General features: G+C 36.2%; 1 protein-coding gene across 18 annotated transcripts in view; it reads left to right on the top strand.

Moving 5' to 3' along the window:
- dlg2 (discs, large homolog 2 (Drosophila)) overlaps window positions 1–19,560 on the top strand; it is a 273,796-nt gene that overhangs the window by 17,362 nt on the left and 236,874 nt on the right. For 17 of the 18 annotated variants that reach the window (XM_051121178.1, XM_051121189.1, XM_051121186.1 and 14 more), the window contains 2 exons: window positions 10,676–10,833; window positions 16,290–16,355. In XM_051121178.1, coding sequence (XP_050977135.1) covers window positions 10,676–10,833; window positions 16,290–16,355 — 224 coding nt within the window. Of the gene's footprint in view, window positions 1–5,992; window positions 6,049–10,675; window positions 10,834–16,289; window positions 16,356–19,560 lie in introns of those variants that run through there. The other variant, XM_051121180.1, reaches the window with a different exon arrangement.

The raw sequence follows: 19,560 nt of genomic DNA, 5'->3' as shown, positions 1-19,560 counted from the left end.
GCACAGTCAGATAATAAACCGTGAAACCAGTTTAACCAGAATTTAAAAAAAAAAAAAAAAAGTTGTACAGATTTTTGGTCGTACTGCCCAGCACTGTTGTGATGGTTTTTATCAGCTGTTTAAACTCTAATTCTGACAGCACTCTTCCTCCAAAATTTTTTTTTGTTAAACTGTCCGTTTCATATGGACACATTTTTATTTATAGTAATGAATTTATCCATTTAACCACTGCCCAGAATACCCATGTTTTGCAACAGCTCTATATGTGTCAGTTGTAACACATTTCAATGCAAAGGCCATATTCAGAAAGGAAAGTGATTTTATGAATCATGTTGAATCACAGAGGCGGGAGTCTGCGTCAGGAGATAAGGAGGTGTGTGTGTGTTGGTATGCAGTGGTGGGTAGCATAAGGAGCTGGAATAATCACTCCCTGGAGAGGAGTGAGATTACAGCCCTGAGCCCACACCATCCATCCATTACATAAGAGTGGAACAGCTGCCGATCTGCAGCGTGTGAATGAGAGTGTGTGTGCGCTTTCTGTGTTTCTGTGGGTTGGTCTGAGTTGGAAAGAAAGGGAGTTCATGCATAGACCGATGTGATTATAAATATGAATCTTTCTGGTTCTTCTTTCTGGTTGCCTTGGAAACCTAGCAGATAAGATATTTCCTCATTGTATGTACCCGATCACCTAACCAAACCCACAGCTCTGTTGAAGATGGATACACTTAGAACAGCTAATCAGAGTTATTGCATTCTCCAGTTAGATCCAATACTTTCTTTGGATTATTATGCCAATATTATACCAGTTAAACTTTAAAAGTGGTCATGAACTATTTTTTTTTATTAACTCGTACTGTTCTGTGTTCTCTGAGGTTCACTTATAATGTTATCAAGATTTGTACATCAAAAAACATCATAATTCAGAAGTAACGAGCTATTTTCTGCCCCCCCCATCGAAACGCTCTGTTTGAATAGGAGTGGCAGATTATAGACTGTAAATTCCCACTGCTGTGATTGGCTAATAGTTGTGTATGTTTGACAGCCTACATCCTTTATAGATAGATGCATGAATACTCAGTACATATCAAATGATCTATAATAACGGACAAAGCAATAGTGACCACATAATAAAAAGTTACTCTCACTTGTGCATTACTGTCGGATCCAATATAGTCAGCACAGCATCGTCTTTCAGTTTCAATCTTTCTGAAAATCCACAGCTAAATTATGCCTTGTTTGTAAATAAATCTGCGTTAAATTTAAACGAGAACTCCACTTCCAGAACAACAATTTACAAATGATTTACTCACCGCCTTGTCATCCACGATGTTCATGTCTTTCTTTCTTTAGTCGTAAAAAAATTGTATTTTTTAACAAATAGTTCATCCACTCTTTCCTAACGCTGGGATAAGAAGGAAGGCAATGCAGAGACTGTTTTTCCACAACTTGTCACTGCTCAGGTTGTTGTCTTCGGAGCAATCTTTATCGTTTGGTTTCTTTGTAGACCTGCGTTTGTGTTGTTTTTTACAATACATGTGCGAAATCTGTGAGTGGGGCTAAACAGGCAGCATTGTAGAAGCAGGCATTGATCTTGTTCTGCCAAGGTGGTGTTTAGCCACACTATTACGTTATAGAGTGGCACATTCCACAACCTGTCATTTTGGCAGACTTGCTTCAGTATACGCTGTTTTTAGACTAACAACAGAGTTCTGAGTTCTGAAACTTCCAGGATGTTTTTATAGTACAATGACCTGTTTAGTCAAAAGATCAAGGGAATTTTGGTTTCTCAGTTAATTAGCCCTTTAATATTTTAAAATGTGTTTTTTTTTTTTTTTTTTTTTTTTTTTCTGTGATGCAAAGACAAATTGCAACCATTACTCCAGTCTTTAGTGTCACATGATCCTTCAGAAGTCGTTCTAATATGTGACCCTGGACCACGAAACCAGTTTTAAGTAGCATGGGTATATTTGTAGCAATAGCCAAAAATACATTGTATGGGTCAAAATGATCGATTTTTCTTTTATGCCAAAAATCATTAGATTATCAAGTAAAGTTCCATGAAGACATTTTGTAAATTTCCTACCATAAATATATCAAAACTTAATTTTTGATTGCTAAGAACTTCATTTGGACAACTTTAAAGGTGATTTTTCTCAATATTTTATTTTTTTGCACCTTCAGATTCCAGACTTTCAGATGATGTATAAACCTCAATTTAAAAAAATTTACCTTTTTGACTGGTTTTGTGGTCCAGGGTCACACATGCTTATTTGGTACTCAAGATACATTTCTTATTACCAATGTTGAATATAGTTACTTAACATTTTTGTGAAAACTGTGATAATTGTTTTCTTCTTCTTTTCAGGATTCTTGGATAAATAGAAATCTAAAAAAAAAAAAAAGATTAATTTAAATCTTTACTGTCATTTTTGATTAATCTAACGTGTCCTTGCTGAATAGAAGTATTAATTTCTTAAAAAAAAAGAACAATCTTACTGGCCCTAAACCTCTGAACAGTTTGAACACGTGGATATGTGGATATTCAGTTTATCTCAAAGAAAACTTTAAATATCTTTTAAATCTATCAGACTCATCAGAGTCAGCTAATCAGATAAGTGCTTGCTGTAGCTCAGGACTATTTGATTAATTTAATTTGAGGGCTGGATTATCGAATTAAAAAACTTGAAGAGGGCCAAGGGGGTTGAGGGCCATCCCATCTCTTTCTGGTGGGTATCTAAAATTAGAAATTCAATTTAAATGCATTTTCAGCAGTAAAATTAATTAATATTACAAACAGCAACATCTATAAAAGGTTAACATTAGTGTTGTCTGTCAATCGATTAAAAAAATGTATCACACATTTTTCTGTAATTAATCATGACTAATTGCATATTAATATATTTATATTGTCATAATTTCACATTGAACCTCCAAATTAATGTAGAAACGACATGAAGATGGTACATTTAGGCATCTTTTTACCCAGTAGTCTATTATTAACAAAGACCAGTATTTTGGATTTTCCCCCTCAATTTTAGCCATTAATTATAGCTATTCAGCATTAAAATATAATTGAAAGATATTGTTTTAGTATTTAATAGGCTCTGAAAAAGCTTATTAGTAGTTCACTCTCCGAACAAAAGTTGACAGATGATATACTCGCCCCCTTGTCATTCAAGATGTTCATGTCTTTCTTTTTTCAGTCATAAAGAAATTGTTTTGTTTTTTGTTTTTTTTGAGGAAAACATTTCAGGATTCCTCTCCATATAATGGACTTCTATGGTGCCCCTGAGTTTGAACTTCCAAAATGCAGTCCTAAATTGCTGCAATGTAAAACCCAGTGTTTCCAAATTGAACATGCAAAGAAGGTCAGATGCCCTTTACAAAAAAACAAAAGGTAAAACTATCCACCTTATTTTTCAATGCGGAACTAAGCTGTTTTCTGGTAGTGTGTTACACTTCTGGTTAATAAGCCGCCGTAGGGAAATAACGAGAAAAATACTGAAGTACAGTAAACGGTAAAATTATGTGCACTACAAACTAAGGTAATACATTTAAAATATTATGGTTAGGCACCCCGGTTTGCAATATCAAGCAGCAAAACTAGCTGTTTTGTACAGCTAAAAATATTTAAAATTTACAAATGGTCGTTCCCGTTCCCTGCGCCATTTTCTCAGTCAATAACATGGTCTTTATACTTGATTAATCTAGAGTTGTTGATATCTCATAACCCCCTCAGGCGTTTATGTTGCCGTCTATTGATATTGCGTCTCTTCCTTTTCTTTTTTGGCTGTGAAACAATGGCCTGGGCCAGCGTTGCCACCTTGTGGACAAACTAATTAGTGCAAAACTGTTCAAGGTGTACGTGCAACCTGCACATACTCTTCTCACGGGACGGATTAAGAATGATTGGCGATTGATATAGCTTGAGAAACCATTCCAATTTTGCTTTTCACTGATGTGCAGCTTTCCACAATATGCAGAGATGAGCAGTGAACCAACTGTGGTTTGTGGGTGTGCTGTCTGAGGCTGAGACTGTGTTTTGGTTAATTGACTTGTTTCCCGTCCTGTCCTTTTGTCAGCCACTTGTAAACTGTTTGGGCTGCAATAGTCTTTTGCTTACAGTATGTCTCAACTGATCACATCCGACATGCCAGCAATGCCCTCCATGGTTGAAGTTCAGGGAAGGTCTCTTAGAGACTGAGTGTTTGCAATGAACGAACACTTGATTAATTAACTGATTGAGCTGACTAATTAACTGCAGAGTCTTTTATGCAATTTTCACTGTTGCGAGGTGTCCAAAATGCTCATAGCTGACAAGTGTTAGATAATTCTGTCATGTGTTTTTTTTTTTTTTTTTTGCAGCTTTCAAACATCATTTTCTTTCTTGTGCAGTCAGTGGTAAAAGCGAGTTAATAATTTTTCTAGATGAGATATGAACTGAAAGCTGTCCACTGTGTAATAATTGTTTCAGAGGGATTTGAAAGCCAGTGTGCTGTCAAGACTCCATCTGAACAGATTCATAATGCCCGATTAGCAGATGACAAGCCTTTTATTTTACGGATTTGTCCCAACTAGACTTTTTATGGCCATCTGCTAAGGCACACAGCTCTGTTTGAATGCTTAATGTTGGTACCAATATCTAAAGAGCAGAGTGGCGAATTGTTGATATAACATAGGACTGAGCGATAATTTGATAACAGTAATTCTCACAATATAATTTTCCTCAATAAAACGATATGAAGAGTTCGATAAATGTTCAATATAATTTTTATGTGCCAAAAGCGGAACGAAACAGCGCGACTCATTTGAATCGCGCCACACGGACCGTTTTTCAGCTCGGACCAAAATTCAAACTGCCACACTGCGCGAGCTCACTAGAGTAGATGCATTTACTCTGTCACATGAGCACTAAACAGTGCTGTGAGATTCAGTGTGAAACACATTCAGTGATGAACACAAATGTTTATCATGATTTAAAATGTATGTTTGCTACTATGGGAGACCAATGCTTACAATGTGCATTTCTATAAGACAAAAAAAGTGATGATATTATTATTATTATTATTACTATTACTATTACTATTACTATTAGTAGTAGTAGTAGTAGTAGTAGTAGTAGTAGTAGTGTCAGACAACCCAAACCTGTTTCTTGATTTGAAACAGTATAACTCATTAGAACATGCAGAAATTAATTTTTCTATTTAGATATTTATTTCGTTAAGGAAATTAATGGTCTGCTTTCTACAACTTTCATTTTGGAGGAAAAATCTGACTTTAAACTTGAAAGAAATAAAGATTTATCATGATAATTATTGATATCGACTGATATGGAAAAAATTGTGATAATTTTTTTGCCCATATCGCCCAGCCCTTATATAACACTACCATTCTTTTGATAGCTAGGGAATGATGTGAGATCACTACACTCTTTGAGATCACTACACTCATCAAATATTTTCTGAAATACTTTGATCAGATGTGTTTTTTTTTTTTTTTTTTTTTTCTTCTACATGCTGATGATTACACTGATCAGAAAGCAGGAGTTCTGTCCTCATGGGCTCAGCTCTGCGCCCTGAGTTCAACTGTCTTAAACACTCTCCCAGCTGCTCTGGTCCAGCCTACAGCTAAACACACACACACACACACACACACAAACTTCATCAGTCGCCACCTGCTCTGTTCTTATGCATGTATAAGTAGAGAGTGCTTGTCACTGTTAGGTTTTCCGGGGTGAAAAGGGGCATGTTTGAGTGCACCAAACAGCTTTAAACACTGCTGAAGACAAAGCGTCTGAACTAATGATCAGCTGTATTCTTTCTGTTTGTGTGTGAGGGTGTAAGGTCATTGTCTGAATAGTTGGGAACAGGAGGCCTGTGCAAGGATTAAGCTGGCTGCTCACATGCTGCTAGATCAGGCATCTGGCATTAGACACACACACACACACACACACACACACACACACACACACACACAATACGTCTCGCTGTTTCAGTGATGACACTTTACACAACATGTCCATGGAGAACAGAGGACTTTTACCACTCTGTAAGTTTATTAAAAATTACTGTTGCTTTTAAACCTTTTTAATATGAATTTTGTTGGTGATGGTTATTTTAACAGTTTGTTTTATAATTGCATTCATATTTTCTGTCTTTTATCAGTTGTTGAAACTTTGTGTTCCCTGTTCTAACCGGAGGTTCTTTGATATGTGGGATTGGCATTCATTTAAGTGATGGTCTCTCCTCATTTTTTTTTTTCGCTTTAGAGGCAGAAGCATCTAAATCACATTTTAAGTAAGCTTGTTGGTGTTTGCAGCAACTTAAATGCTTGAACTGAGTTATTGATATGTTGAACTTGAATCACTGTGAAATGCTGGACCAGGCAGGCATCTGTAGGAGGAATAACAAATGAAGTCTTATTATTAGATTTTATTCACATGTAAATGAATTCTCTCTCTAAGATGGAATAGACTGCACACTTCTGTTTGCAAGATGCTTCTTTTGTTAGGTGGAAAATGTCTGTTTTGTAGTACAGCTTTGGCAACTTTATTGTTTCTCAAGCAGCTTTACATGCATTATCACATGAAAAAGTGCCAATGTATACTCTCTGTTGTGAAGTATGGTTAGCTGATTGGATATTTGTCCTGCGAAAACTGTATTTGTCTATGGATCAGATTATTATCAGATATTATAGATTTTATATGCAATTTGTGCACCGCTCAAAAAAAATAAGGAAACACTTCATCACAGTATAACACAAAGTCAATTAAACTTCAAGGATATCAATCTGTCCACTTAGGAATTATAAGAAGCATTTCTTACTGCATTTATTTTAGGGATAGTTTACCCAAAAATGAAAATTCTGTTATTAAATACTCAACCTCATGTCGTTCCAAACCCATAAAACGTCCGCTCATCTTTGGAACACAATTTAAGATATTTTTGATGAAATCTGAGAGCTTTCTGATCCAATATAGACAGCAAAGCAACTACTACATTCAAGGCCCAGAACGGTAGTCAGGATATCATTAAAATAGTCTGTGTGACATCATAATTTTATGAAGCTATGAGAATACTTTTTGTGTGCAAAGAAAACCAAAATTACAGCTTTATTCAACAATTTCTTCTCTTCCATGTCAGTCTTTGACACGCATTCATAAAGCGCATGAATCCGCTCTCGGATTTCATTAAAGATATCTTAATTTGTGTTCCAAAATTGAAGTTTATTGATTAATTAATGACAGAATTTTCTTTTTTGGGTGAACTGTCCCTACATGGCAGAGAAGCAAACCCACTATAATTGTACAAAAAATGTTTAATTAACTATAAAACGTTTTTCAAATATGTGACTCTGGATCACAAAACCAGTCCATAAGTAGCATGGGTATATTTGTAGCAATAGCCAAGAATACATTGTATGGGTCAAAAATTTTTCTTTTATGCCAAAAATCATTAGGATATTAAGTAAATATCACTTTCCTACCGATTTCCTACTATAGATATATCAAAACTTAATTTTTGATTATTAATATGCATTGCTAAGAACTTCAATTGGACAACTTTTAAAGGCGATTTTTCTCAATTTTTTAGTTTATTTATTCAGCTTTCAGATGATGTATAAAAATGTGTATATTTTCTCAATATGCCATTTAAATCTGCAGGTATAGATAATGAATTTAGAAAATGTTACTTAGATTAGTTTTAAAAGAAGTATAGCTTGTCATGTTGCTGAACAGTGTAGTTATAGTTTCATGCAAACTACCCACATACTTGTATTCAGTGTAGGTTTGCATCCCTGCAGGTTTGTAATATTTCCTGTTATATGCTACCATCATAATGCATCATATCTTAGTAACTGATATATCAAATCTTAGTCATTGTTACTACAGTAAAACCATTGCAACTTAGTATTTTGCAGTATTGTCATAATGAAATAAAACTACAAGAAAGATAAAATAAAAACTAAAGAAAGATTCTTACAAGTTAGATCCAATAGCCCTTTTCACACAGCAATCCTGATAAATTGTTGTATAGCGCTTTGGTAAAGTTACCAGTGTGACTTTACCGGTAAATGCACAAATGTTCTGTTCATACAGGCGACGGCATTCTGTCTTTTTACCGGTAAGTGACTATTCACACATCAGCACCAAAATGCTGTAAATTCTGTGATGTCAGTCATCAGAACCATCTTTAAAAGCGGCGCTGTTGCCTTCATTTGCCCTCATGACTAAAAAGATGCTTTAGTTTCACTGTCTGCCCAATCTGACGTTTTTAAAGTCTGAGTGACAGCCATACGGGGGTGATTAAAAATAATCAGTTTTTGCTTTTATAAATATGAGACATGCATAATGGTATCCAGCTGCAAAGCTGGAGTGCTGATGAATGGAAAGGAATGCTGGGTCTCAAGTGCAACACATTAAAAAAGCTGCAGGACAAGGCGCAATGGTCAAAGACTCCCATCTAGTGCATATTTACCTAGAAAAACTCATTTAAAAAAGCAGCAGAGCTTTGTTAATACCTTAGAGTAATCACGTCATCTCCATAAGAATGCTATGATTGGCCAATTTGGACCAAAACAGACTTTATTCATCAGCGCTTTCTACATGCTCATACTGGTAATTTTCATTCTGCGGTCACACATTTACTGGTAATGTTACAACAACTCATACCGTTAAATTGCCAGAGCGAATTTACTGGTATTTTTGAAAAAAGGTCCTGTTCACACATGATCTGTTGAAGGAGAAGTCCACTTCCAAAACAAAGATTCACATATAATGTACTCACCCCCTTGTCATCCAAGATGTTCATGTCTTTCTTTCTTCAGTCGTAAAGAAATTGTTTTTTGAGGAAAACATTTCAGCATTTTTCTCTATATAATGGACTGATGTGGTGCCCCGATCCCAGCTGAAAAAGAAGGGTCATTTTTAGCGTAACACTCTGTTATTTTAATATGATTTATATACTTTTTAATGTCAAATGCTCCTCTTGTCTTACTCTGCCTGGACTGTTTTTGTTCCGGTTCATGACAGTTAGGGTCTGTCAAAAACTCCCAACTCATGTTCTTCCTCAACTTCAAAATAGTCTTATATCACTGTTTTACCTTTCTTGTTAAGGGTGTTTGATCTTCTTTGCATGGTCACTCTGCAAAGACTGGGTCGGTACTTCTGCAGCGATGTAGGATGATTTTGAAATGATTTTTAAAGTTGAGGGAGAAAATACGATTGGAGTTTTTCAACATACGCTAACTGTCTTGAGTCAGAATACACAGAGTTCAAGGAGAGAAAGGCAAGATGAGCGTTTGAGATTAAAAAGTATTCAAATTGTATATATATATATATTTTTTAATGAAAATAACTGATCGTTTGGCTAGATAAGACCCTTCTTCCTAGCATTTGGGATCGTTTGAAGCCGCATTTAAACTGCCTTTTGGAAGTTCAAAATCGGGGCACCATAGCAGTCCATTATATGGAGAAAAATGCTGAAATGTTTTCCTCAAAAAAATTTCTTTACGACTGAAGAAAGAAAGACATGAACATCTTGGATGACAAGGGGGTGAGTACATTATATGTGAATCTTTTTTGGAAGTGGACTTCTCCTTTAATGGTAATTTACCGGTAAAGACTCTTTTCTGTATTTAGTGATTTTAATGTAGTTTTTATTTGGAGTGCTTTTCATATTTTGTCAGTGTCATCTGTACTGGGAGCATTCCATCCGCATGTTCCATATGGGCACTCCAAGCACACAGAATGGTCTTTTCTATTATCTCCTTTCTCGGAGCACAAGCTTGGTTCATTCCAAGGCAGGATCTGTAGCATTTACTACAGCATATGGTGGCTGGATTCACGGCAGAGCTGCTGACTTTTACCCACCATGCATTGTGTCTTAATGTAACTGTCGCTTTTAAATCTGTGTTGTTCAGGCTAAAAGAACAGAGCTGTCCAGATGGTCACTGCAAGTGCTTGCACTCTAGTTTAAATATTTGGCTATCTCTGACGTCTTTGTCAAGCAGAGCGGAAGAGAGTTGACCCACAATAGTAATACAGCTCACAGCACCTCCGACCTCATTTAGTATCGCTTAACATAATGACTTGTGTGTCTTCTCAGAAAATTTGGTGTATATATTATATTACATTATATTAGGTCAGTATTTGATCCCAGATCTCCCTACAATAAAATGTTCCCACACATCTTATATTTATGTAAATAACTACTTTGTAGTTGTGCAGTTATGGAAATTACTGGAAAGCCCTACATATTTTCTCATTATGATTTGACTTGGAATCTGTTTGACTAAGCTAGCTAGAAATTTGTGTCTAATCACACTTTTTGACCCAGAAACACAAATTAATCTGTACCATAGCTGCCGCTCAAATCTCCAGCTTTTATTTTCTGACTAAACAAGCATGTGTTCGTCTGCTCTTTCTCTGTCTCTGTCTCTCTCTCAACCTTCTTTTCTTCGTACTGTGCTGGATTCATTTAAATGCCGATGAATCAATCTCATAAATTGCCTGTGTTTAATTTGATCTGCTGCCAGCTGGAGATTATGCAGGTTTTTAATCCAAAAAAAAGAGTAGACAAAGTGTGGTGTGGAAACTGCTACAGAGTTTGAGTAGGTATTAAAAAGACATTTATAGTGTCTCTCTTGCTCTTTGTCTCTCTCTCTGTCTACGTAGATATCCAGGAGTTTTATGAAGTGACCCTGCTGAACTCTCAGAAGAGCTGTGAGCAGAAGCTGGTGGAGGTGAATCACATGGCTGAGCAGTGGGAACACACTGCCACCAACTCAACCTCTCCCACAGAGGGTCCGCAGCCAGCCTCCACACCGCCAGAGGTGAGACACACACACAAAAAAGTATGACAAATGTTTTAATTATCATTTTAAGAGGTCTTACATTCGGAGATAGAAAGTTATGATACACCCTAAAGTGATTGTTAAACTTCAAAAGGATATCATTTCATTACATAAATATGAGAGCTCATGTTTAAAGTAAAAAAAAAATGCTGCACAGTACATTCTACAGGCTCGTGGTTTCAGTGCAGTTTGTGATTATTTAAATTATGACAGTTTACTTTATGGTGTTTATAGTGCAGTAGGTTGTAGATGGTTGTAAGAGCACATTTTATCTCTCGCTCATCTTTTTGAATGAGCAGACAGCAATAGTAAAACATAGGCCACGTACACACTGCAAGTTTCAGGAGTCCCGTAAATTATCGTAAATGATCATCTGATCAAAAATTTGCCATATTACGAGGTGATATTTGACTATAAAGTGATTTACAGGGGAATTTTATTTTTACCTTTGTAACAGCATTTTTCTAACTTTATTAAAAGTATGTCATCTTATGTCAAATTTAAAAAATAAATATATTTTGTAAACTTTTTAATTAAAACAACAGAATAATAAGAACAAGTAGAATAAGAATATTTCACCAATCAAATGAAATCAGTATTAACAAAATTAATTTGTACTACAGAGGTAGCACAGAAGAACACAAAAGTGGTTTGTAGGTGTATTTTCATGTGTTTAATGAGGCTCATAGGTGGCATTAATGCAGTAAAATTAATTAATTAATGTTGAGATTAATGTTTTAAATATACAATTTTAAATATAGAAATATTAAATGATTTAAATAACTGAACAGATACTTTAAAAATGAAACTAAATCTGCCAGTAGGTGGCGGCAAGTCACTGATTTAATTACTGAATCATTCATTCATTTGATTTGTTTGAACAGCTGTTTCATTCAGGAATAAAGCAAGTGACTCTCTTTATGAATGGAAAATTGAATCATTGACTCACTAGATTAGTTTAAAAATGCATGTTTATTCATAAACGAAACACTGCTGTGTTTGAATGGAGATGCACAGCGGCTCAGTTGTAATTAATTTAGATGACAAAATAGAGCAAAGTCAGGCAATAGTGTTATAGTCAGACAATGTAAGTCACTTATTATTAATTTCTTGTTTATTTAACTGTTGTATTAAATTAATATTTCATTCACAAACTCCTTTAAAAATCATTAAAAGCTGTCGCTCATCTTAGTTCATGCGATTTCACAAAGTTCCTTTATAATCAACTAAGCTTTCTACACTGCACAATGAATATCTTATTTATACTCTCTCTACACTTTATGAAAGGATTCGTGAGATATGTCTGTGATGCATTTATCAACGTTGCAAAAACGCGTAGAAACCTTTGAAGCTCCCTTCAGCGCAAGCACAAATATGCTGATCGGGTCAGTCGCACATGGTGCTCCTAAATATTTTTTCATAATTGCACGCAGGAGTTTTCAGTTGCAAGTGCAACTGAAATGGTCGCGCTGTAGAGCCCTGGTCTTAGCTGTTTGGTATCTGCCTTTTTTTTTTTTTTTGGCTAAAGACTCTTTGTTTGTCGATTTTAACTAAACTACCACTGATAGGCGTGCTGTGTTTTGTTTATGCTCGGGAGGCTGCTTCAGAGACTTTCCGTGTCCTCGTATTTACAAGCGCTTTTAGTGGTTAAAGTGGTTTGTTGTAGATATGAGGGTTTTTTTGTCTGCTTGTTTTTTTTGGTGTTATAAAACAAAGCATTTGGGTGTTTTAGTGTTTTTTTTTTTTGTGCTTTTCCTTGTTTGTTGTGCTTTTTTTCTATATAGATCTGGCAACAAGTGTGAAAATGGGCTAATGTTAAGACTTCTTTCATTGTTATTTTCTTGCATCTCACATACAGATGAAGACACATTTCTAATGCGCGTTTAAATATGTCATTAACAACTAGTTGTTTAGTTCAGTTCCGTACACACTGTGTAGAATTACTGTAAATGCAGTTGTCAGTACCTGTATTTTTTTTGTTAGTTAATGCGGTTGTCACTCCCATATTTTAGTGAATTATGTGTGCACAGAATACAAAATCCCCTTAACTTTTTAGGGGCTGTATATGTGCGCTCATCTGTTTTCAGTGCAGCTAACATCACGTCGCTTCATGTCATCTTCCTACTGATTAAACTATAACAGGTGAGTTACTGTAAAGAGACAGTCATTGCGATATAAAGTGATGAAACTATAATGCCATGTGGTTTTTAAAACCATTTTCAGAGGTTTAACGTATTATCTGCTCTGAAAAATGACATTTTTGACTTAAAAAAACAGAAACCGGAAATGTAAAGCATTGTTCCAGTCGTGTGAGACTTGAGCGTCCATATTTCTGCATATATTTATTTGCATATGTTGGTATTTTGGTTATACAGTAAGCTGTCTGGCATTTAATTCAAAGCAAACTCGCATAACTTCTGTCTGGACTGCCCCCAGTAAGGAAAGGCCAAGAACATAAGACTAAGAATTATATCTGTGTATATGTTAGGGTGACCATATTTTAGTTGTCAAAAAAGAGGGCCATATCCCATATCAAAGCTCAAGATATCTCATTTCTATACCTAAACTACATATTTTACAGTCACCGTTATGCAGATTGGTCATAAACACAGCAAAAAGGCTTCCTACCACAGTGGCAATCGTTCACAAAACTTATATCTACCATGGTTTTATCATAGGTAGAATGCAAAATGTTTCAGTACAAGCATTTCAGTAAAATGTAATTTATGCAGTATTTCAAATCATTAACCCACAGAAGAAAATCAACCCACTGCAACAGTTTAAAATCAGCCCAATTCTGTGAACAATTGCAGATTTGGCAACCCTACATCTATCCAAAGCGATTTAAATACTCCGCATTTTGATAGTGACTCCCTGATGTGTGAAGATTCTATTCAATATTAGAATATTTGCAGGAGTGGAATTAAGAAAACTGTCCCATGCAAGGCTTTAATGCAAAAAGGCACACAGTGAATGGCGACTGTAGAAAGCAAAAGACGAGGTCCAAAAAGAGGACATGTCCAGGGAAAAGAAGACATATGGTCACCCTAGTATGTATCTGAGGTGGTGCAATTCTATAATTTGCTATAGATAAGCAACGTGGTATATAGCATGTTTGTTCACTAGGGCCATGCCCCGTTCTGCCTCAGCGAACCCTGCCAGCCTAGGCGACGAACTGTATGATTGTCTCTCATGTCAAAATAGTCTGTGATCTGGCAGAGCTAAAAGTAATTTGATGGTTTATTTTGGGTCTTTCTGAAGTCTATAGCTTGTTGTGTAGGCCAGTTGAAGAGAGGACAGTCCCCTTGGGGGAGATTTTATTTCTCAGCTTAGAGTCAGTTGACAAGAACTCTTCAGCCTCTCATAACTTCAGCTCTGCTCATTGCTGTTTTTGGAGACATAAAGTAGAGTACAGAAAACTGACATACAGTACAGTGAAAATATAAAGCTTTAAAATTTCATTTTCAAAGCATTTAATGTGAATGGTATGAGTTCATATTGAAAGCTCTTTTTGATTGCTGAATTTAGCATCTTGACACATCCAATGAGACTTGAGATCCGTTCTAAAACTCAACAAGACGCATGTAAGATCCAGGCGATTGAATTCTGCTTTTCAATTAATCTTGATGCTCTTGGAGAAAATAACAACATTAAAGAAATCTCATTTTCATCATCTCGTGTGTGTTTAAGGGCTTGTCCATCATGTGCCGTTGACGTTGAGTGGAAAGGGCTGTGACAGTGTAGTTAAAGGCAGTAAATGAAGTTGTAGATATCTGAAGAATACAAATGGCTACACAGAGATGTATGGAGGCAGCTCTCTTTGTCTTCTTAGACGCTGATGAATTCCACAGCATTGCTCAGGACTGCTGACACATCAGCACTCACAAAAGCATAAAACATGTCAGTCAAACACCTACTGATAAAATGGTACAAGTAGTAGAAGAGACTTTGTGTGATTAATGAATCCAATTTTCTGAGAAAGTGAGATTATACCGGACTCAAAAGAATCTCAGGCGAGATTCTTGTTGCTCAGCGGACTGCATTTGAAAAATGCGGAGCACAAAGATTAAGATAAGCTTGATGTATGTTAAATAACTGGATAATTAAATGCAAAACGTAATCTCAAATAAGCTTCCCATGTCGGAAAGGTGTCTTATATTGCTGGGTGTTTTTATTTATTGTGTAGTATTTGGTTGATACAGGTTGATAACTGTTTGTTTTATTGTACTATTGCACTACTTTTTTTGCATCCAGCCACTAGGGGGAAGCTGTCTCTGTGTGAGCTGCGTCTCTTAATCCCAGTGTCTCATGGTCTCATGAGACAGAAGAACATCATGATGACATCAGCATCTTAAAATATGTAGTTGTCCTCACTGAGCATTTAAACTCTGATATATACGAATCAAGTTATTGCATAATCAAATTCACAAAAACCTATGCACTTACTTTAATGCCATTGTTTGTCAGTTGTCATTCTTTTCTTTTCATTTTTTTTTTTTTAAGAAATTAATACTTGAATTGTAGTAAGGATGTTCAATTAATCTGAAGTTACAGTAAATACATTTTAATGTTACAAGGGAGATCTATTTTTAAAAAAATAATAACTGTTCTTTTGAATTTCAATTAATCAAGGAATCCTGAAAAAATATAATAATAATAATAATAATAATAATGATAATGCAGTGTTTCTTAAGCATCAAATCAGCATATTAAAAATAGATGAGTAATAACTGCAGTAATGACGGCTTTGCCATCACAGAAGTAAATTACATTTTAAATATATTATGCTAGAAATGGCTATTTCAAATTGAATTATTATTTCACAATATTAATGTTTCATTGTGTTAAAACTGTTTCTCCAAGTTAAAAATAACTGGCCTCAAATATTGACACTCTGAGCGTCTATCCTACACTCAGAGTGTAGTATGGTATTTTGATGAAAGGTTTTTGAAATTAATTTAAATTATTAATAATTACAAACATGCATCATGGTCCTCAGAAGGATAATCATTTATTTGGCTTGTATGTGTTTGAGTGTTTGTGCTGCTGTGGTTGTCTGTTATTGCACCATGTTATATAAGCGATGTGTTTGTGGATTTTCAGACTGATGCATCTGGCCTTCTCTCTCTTCAGCCTGCGTTATACATTATACATTATTTGTGGACAGAATTTCCAAGGAGAATTTCAACTTAATTCTGTGACTTCAGATAAAAGGTTTTTAGACTCATAACATATAAAAACAATATTGCACTCAAAATTACGCTGTTAGTCTGAATATCGGCCATGCTCTTGAATATCAACAGCTCATTTGATTGTGTCTTATTGTTTAAGTTAATTTCAAGAATATCAATATTCTTCTTTCTATTTAAAACGCTGGAATGTATCAGACATCAGAGAGGGTGTTTTCATCTGAAAATGTGTGTTTTTGTCCTCAGCTGAGAGAAGAGAGTCACATGGAGCTGACAGTAAAGGAGCCTGCTGCAGGAAGCACCAATACAGAGGTGAGAAACGCACAAACACACACATTCTGTTCAGTATTCTGACAGATGCAGATTGTCATATGGCAGTGTTTACACCAGCTTCGCATGAGTAATGCAGGCAGAGAGGTTTTTCCCTTCCCTCCTCCGGATGATTTATATCCATTTGGAGGGACACCTCAGACTGTCGATAAGTGCTATATCGATTAAACAGTGAGAGGTTTTAAGATGAGTTTTTCATAACATAGCAGTCCATTATCAAATTCTAAATGCACAGACATTGAGTGTTTGTCACATTGCTTGAGTATTTGTCACTATATACTTAATTACTGTTTCTACTGCTGGGTCTACAGTACACAAAATAATAATTAAAAACTGGATTATTTATATACTATTCAAGTTTTTATATATTTGCATTAGTATTTGCATTAGGTGTTTTTGAGTATTCCTATTAGGCTTTATTTCATTTTATTTCTGTATTAGTCTTTTTGGTTCTTCTATGATGGCTTTTTAGGGCCACGTCAATTTTTTTTTTTTTTTTTTTTTTGTTTATCTAAGATTACGGGATTGAAGGTCCCATATTGTCAAAACTGCAATTTCCTTGCTTTTTTTCATGATAACTGAGGTCTAGGGGCTATGTAACTACCTTATAAGTTTCAAAACAGCCAATCCACAGTAAAATGCACACAGCCTGCATAAGTAGCTGTGCCTTTTCACAAGCCGCTGTGACTTCCGTAAAAATGTGACGTCCGAACTACCTTTAGTCACCACCCCGAGCACCAACCACCATCCCACCCTCCTTTTGCCAAACCCACAGACAACATCGCATCCATGCCATTGCTCAGCAACAACAACACGGAAACTCCCTGATCGCTGCTTCATTCCAGTTTGCACATATTTTTTCGTCGTGTGAAGAGTCACACAGTAAAGTGCATCATCACTACAACACAGCTTTTATGGCATTGGTTCTGACTTTTGTTCACACAGCGCTCATGCCGGGACTGACCCCAGCAATGTTACTAGGTTCCCAATCCAGGATCGTTCCCAGAATCAATCCCAGGATGTGTTTGCATTCACACAGAAGGCACTCTGGCAACTTTCCGGCAATTTTCTAGAATCAATGTGCAGTGTGAAAGGGGCTTTACTAAAGCAATAGTTATGTAGCTTACTGCATTCGGTGTTTGAAAAAAAAAATAATAATAATAATTACCATTCTGAAACATCCTGTTGATTATCACCAAGCCACAGCAGGCTACAGCATACATGACCCTAGTTACCTGTGGTTAATCAGAATAGAGGCTCATGAATATTAGTTACAACTGAACTGTTCTTGACAGAGCTCCTAAGAGAGGAGCTGTAAAAATATATTAAGATGGTTTTTGGCACGTATACCGCAAATATGTATTCTTAAGGACATCAAGAGCTAAAATAATACTCCAGAAAGGTGTACAATATGTGACCTTTAAAGTAGTAATATTTCAAAATAATAAAAGTTAAAATATCATGAGTATAAAACCAAATACTATGAGAATAAAATTGAAATATTTCAAGAATAATATTGAAATGTTTTGAGAATTTAAATTGTAGAAATTAAAGTTACATTATTTTAAGAGTGTAGCCTATATTGTGAGTGCAAATGGTCCAGATTTAAAGCACTGGGAGAAGTTGCAGGCCACCGGAATTTATTTGAATACTAGAGATGCACCGATTGACCGGCTAGTGATCGGGATCGGCCGATTTTTCGTATGATCGACCCAGATCGGTGACCGGCCGGTCAGGCTCACGTCCGCCGATCCTTTTACTAGGGACTTTAAGCAGCAGCCACGGATGGAACGGCAACGGCATTCCGACGTCATATTGGGCGTTCACGACTTTAACTGCCACTTCTTGACGTTCTACTGTAGCCGTCTACTACGGGAGAACAGCTGGGGCCAGTTGCATAAACTTAGCCTCTATGTTAAGACAGCGTCTTAAGTACTAGTCTGATAAACTAGCAGTTAACCAAAGAGTAATCAGTCTTATTTTTGGATCCAGCTTGGACTAATCTACATTTTTCTGTAACTGAATATAAAACATTAGGACCAGAAAAATTTGGCTGGTTTACTTTTTAAGACTGGTCTAACCCCTTTATGCAACCGGCCCCTGGTTTGCCGTGGTCTTTACAACGTCACAGATTAGGTGGATAAATGTTACATTTTATAGTATATACAGTATATACACTGTATTTCCACCAGTATACGATTCTACCATTAGTCTTTCATTTAATCTGTGTTGATATGTTTTAAACTTAAGCCAATTTTACCGATGTTTTCATTTGTACAAAGATATGTCTGCTGTTGGCATCAGCACCTAGTTGCTTAATGATTTTTACGTTCTCGGCTACGGCGGGGTTATAGCCTACTTCCGGTCATCGTAGCCGTTCCATTGGAAGCTTAAAGTCCCTATTGCCAGCGGCAGCGCAGGCACTTACGTCACGCTACGCGCACACTCACAGTCTGGTGTCGCTGGTGTGGAAGTTCTTTTCTGTGAGTGGAGATGACACAAAGATCGCAGTTTGTAACGTTTGTAAATCAAAAATACACCGTGGGGGAACAAGCTCAAAAACGTTCGGAACAACAAACCAAAGACACTTAAAACACTATCATTTAGCTGAATATGCCCAGTTTGAAAAGGGGAAAGTGGCTAAAGCTAGCGCGCCGACTGCAAGCCAAAGCTCGTCAGCCACAAGTCAGCAGCCTGTACTATCCTTTATTGGCATGAGCAGTGAGAAGACCAAAGCAATTACGAGGAAAATTATGGAATTCATGGCCCTTGAAGACCAGCCGTTCTCCATAGTCGAAGAACACTTTTAAATTGTTTTGTTAAATTAATGTCTTGTATTGTAGAATGCACGCTCAGCACCGCCGAGAGTTTAGCGCCATCGTTAAAACGAAACCGAAAGTAAAACGCGCGCGCGCATTCAAAAGTAATTTTAATACCCCACGCTTAGAGAGCGACTCCCCAATGTGCGCAAATTAGTCTACATAACATATCTAGGCTGTAGGCTATAGGTTGTGTAGTTGTATTTAATGCAACCTTGTGCTACCAAGTAAAAAAGTTAATTTCCAGCCCTGATATGCTTTCATTACAGTTCTTTAAAAAAAAATCGGAATCGGCAAAAATCGGAATCGGCAGGTCACACTTACTGTAAAATCGGAAATCGGAATCGGCCAAAAAATTTGCAATCGGT

Source organism: Labeo rohita, chromosome 10 (assembly GCF_022985175.1).
Source record: "Labeo rohita strain BAU-BD-2019 chromosome 10, IGBB_LRoh.1.0, whole genome shotgun sequence".
NCBI lineage: Eukaryota > Metazoa > Chordata > Actinopteri > Cypriniformes > Cyprinidae > Labeo > Labeo rohita.
Note: the sequence above shows the minus strand (reverse complement) of the source record. Positions and strands in the feature narration are given on the sequence as shown.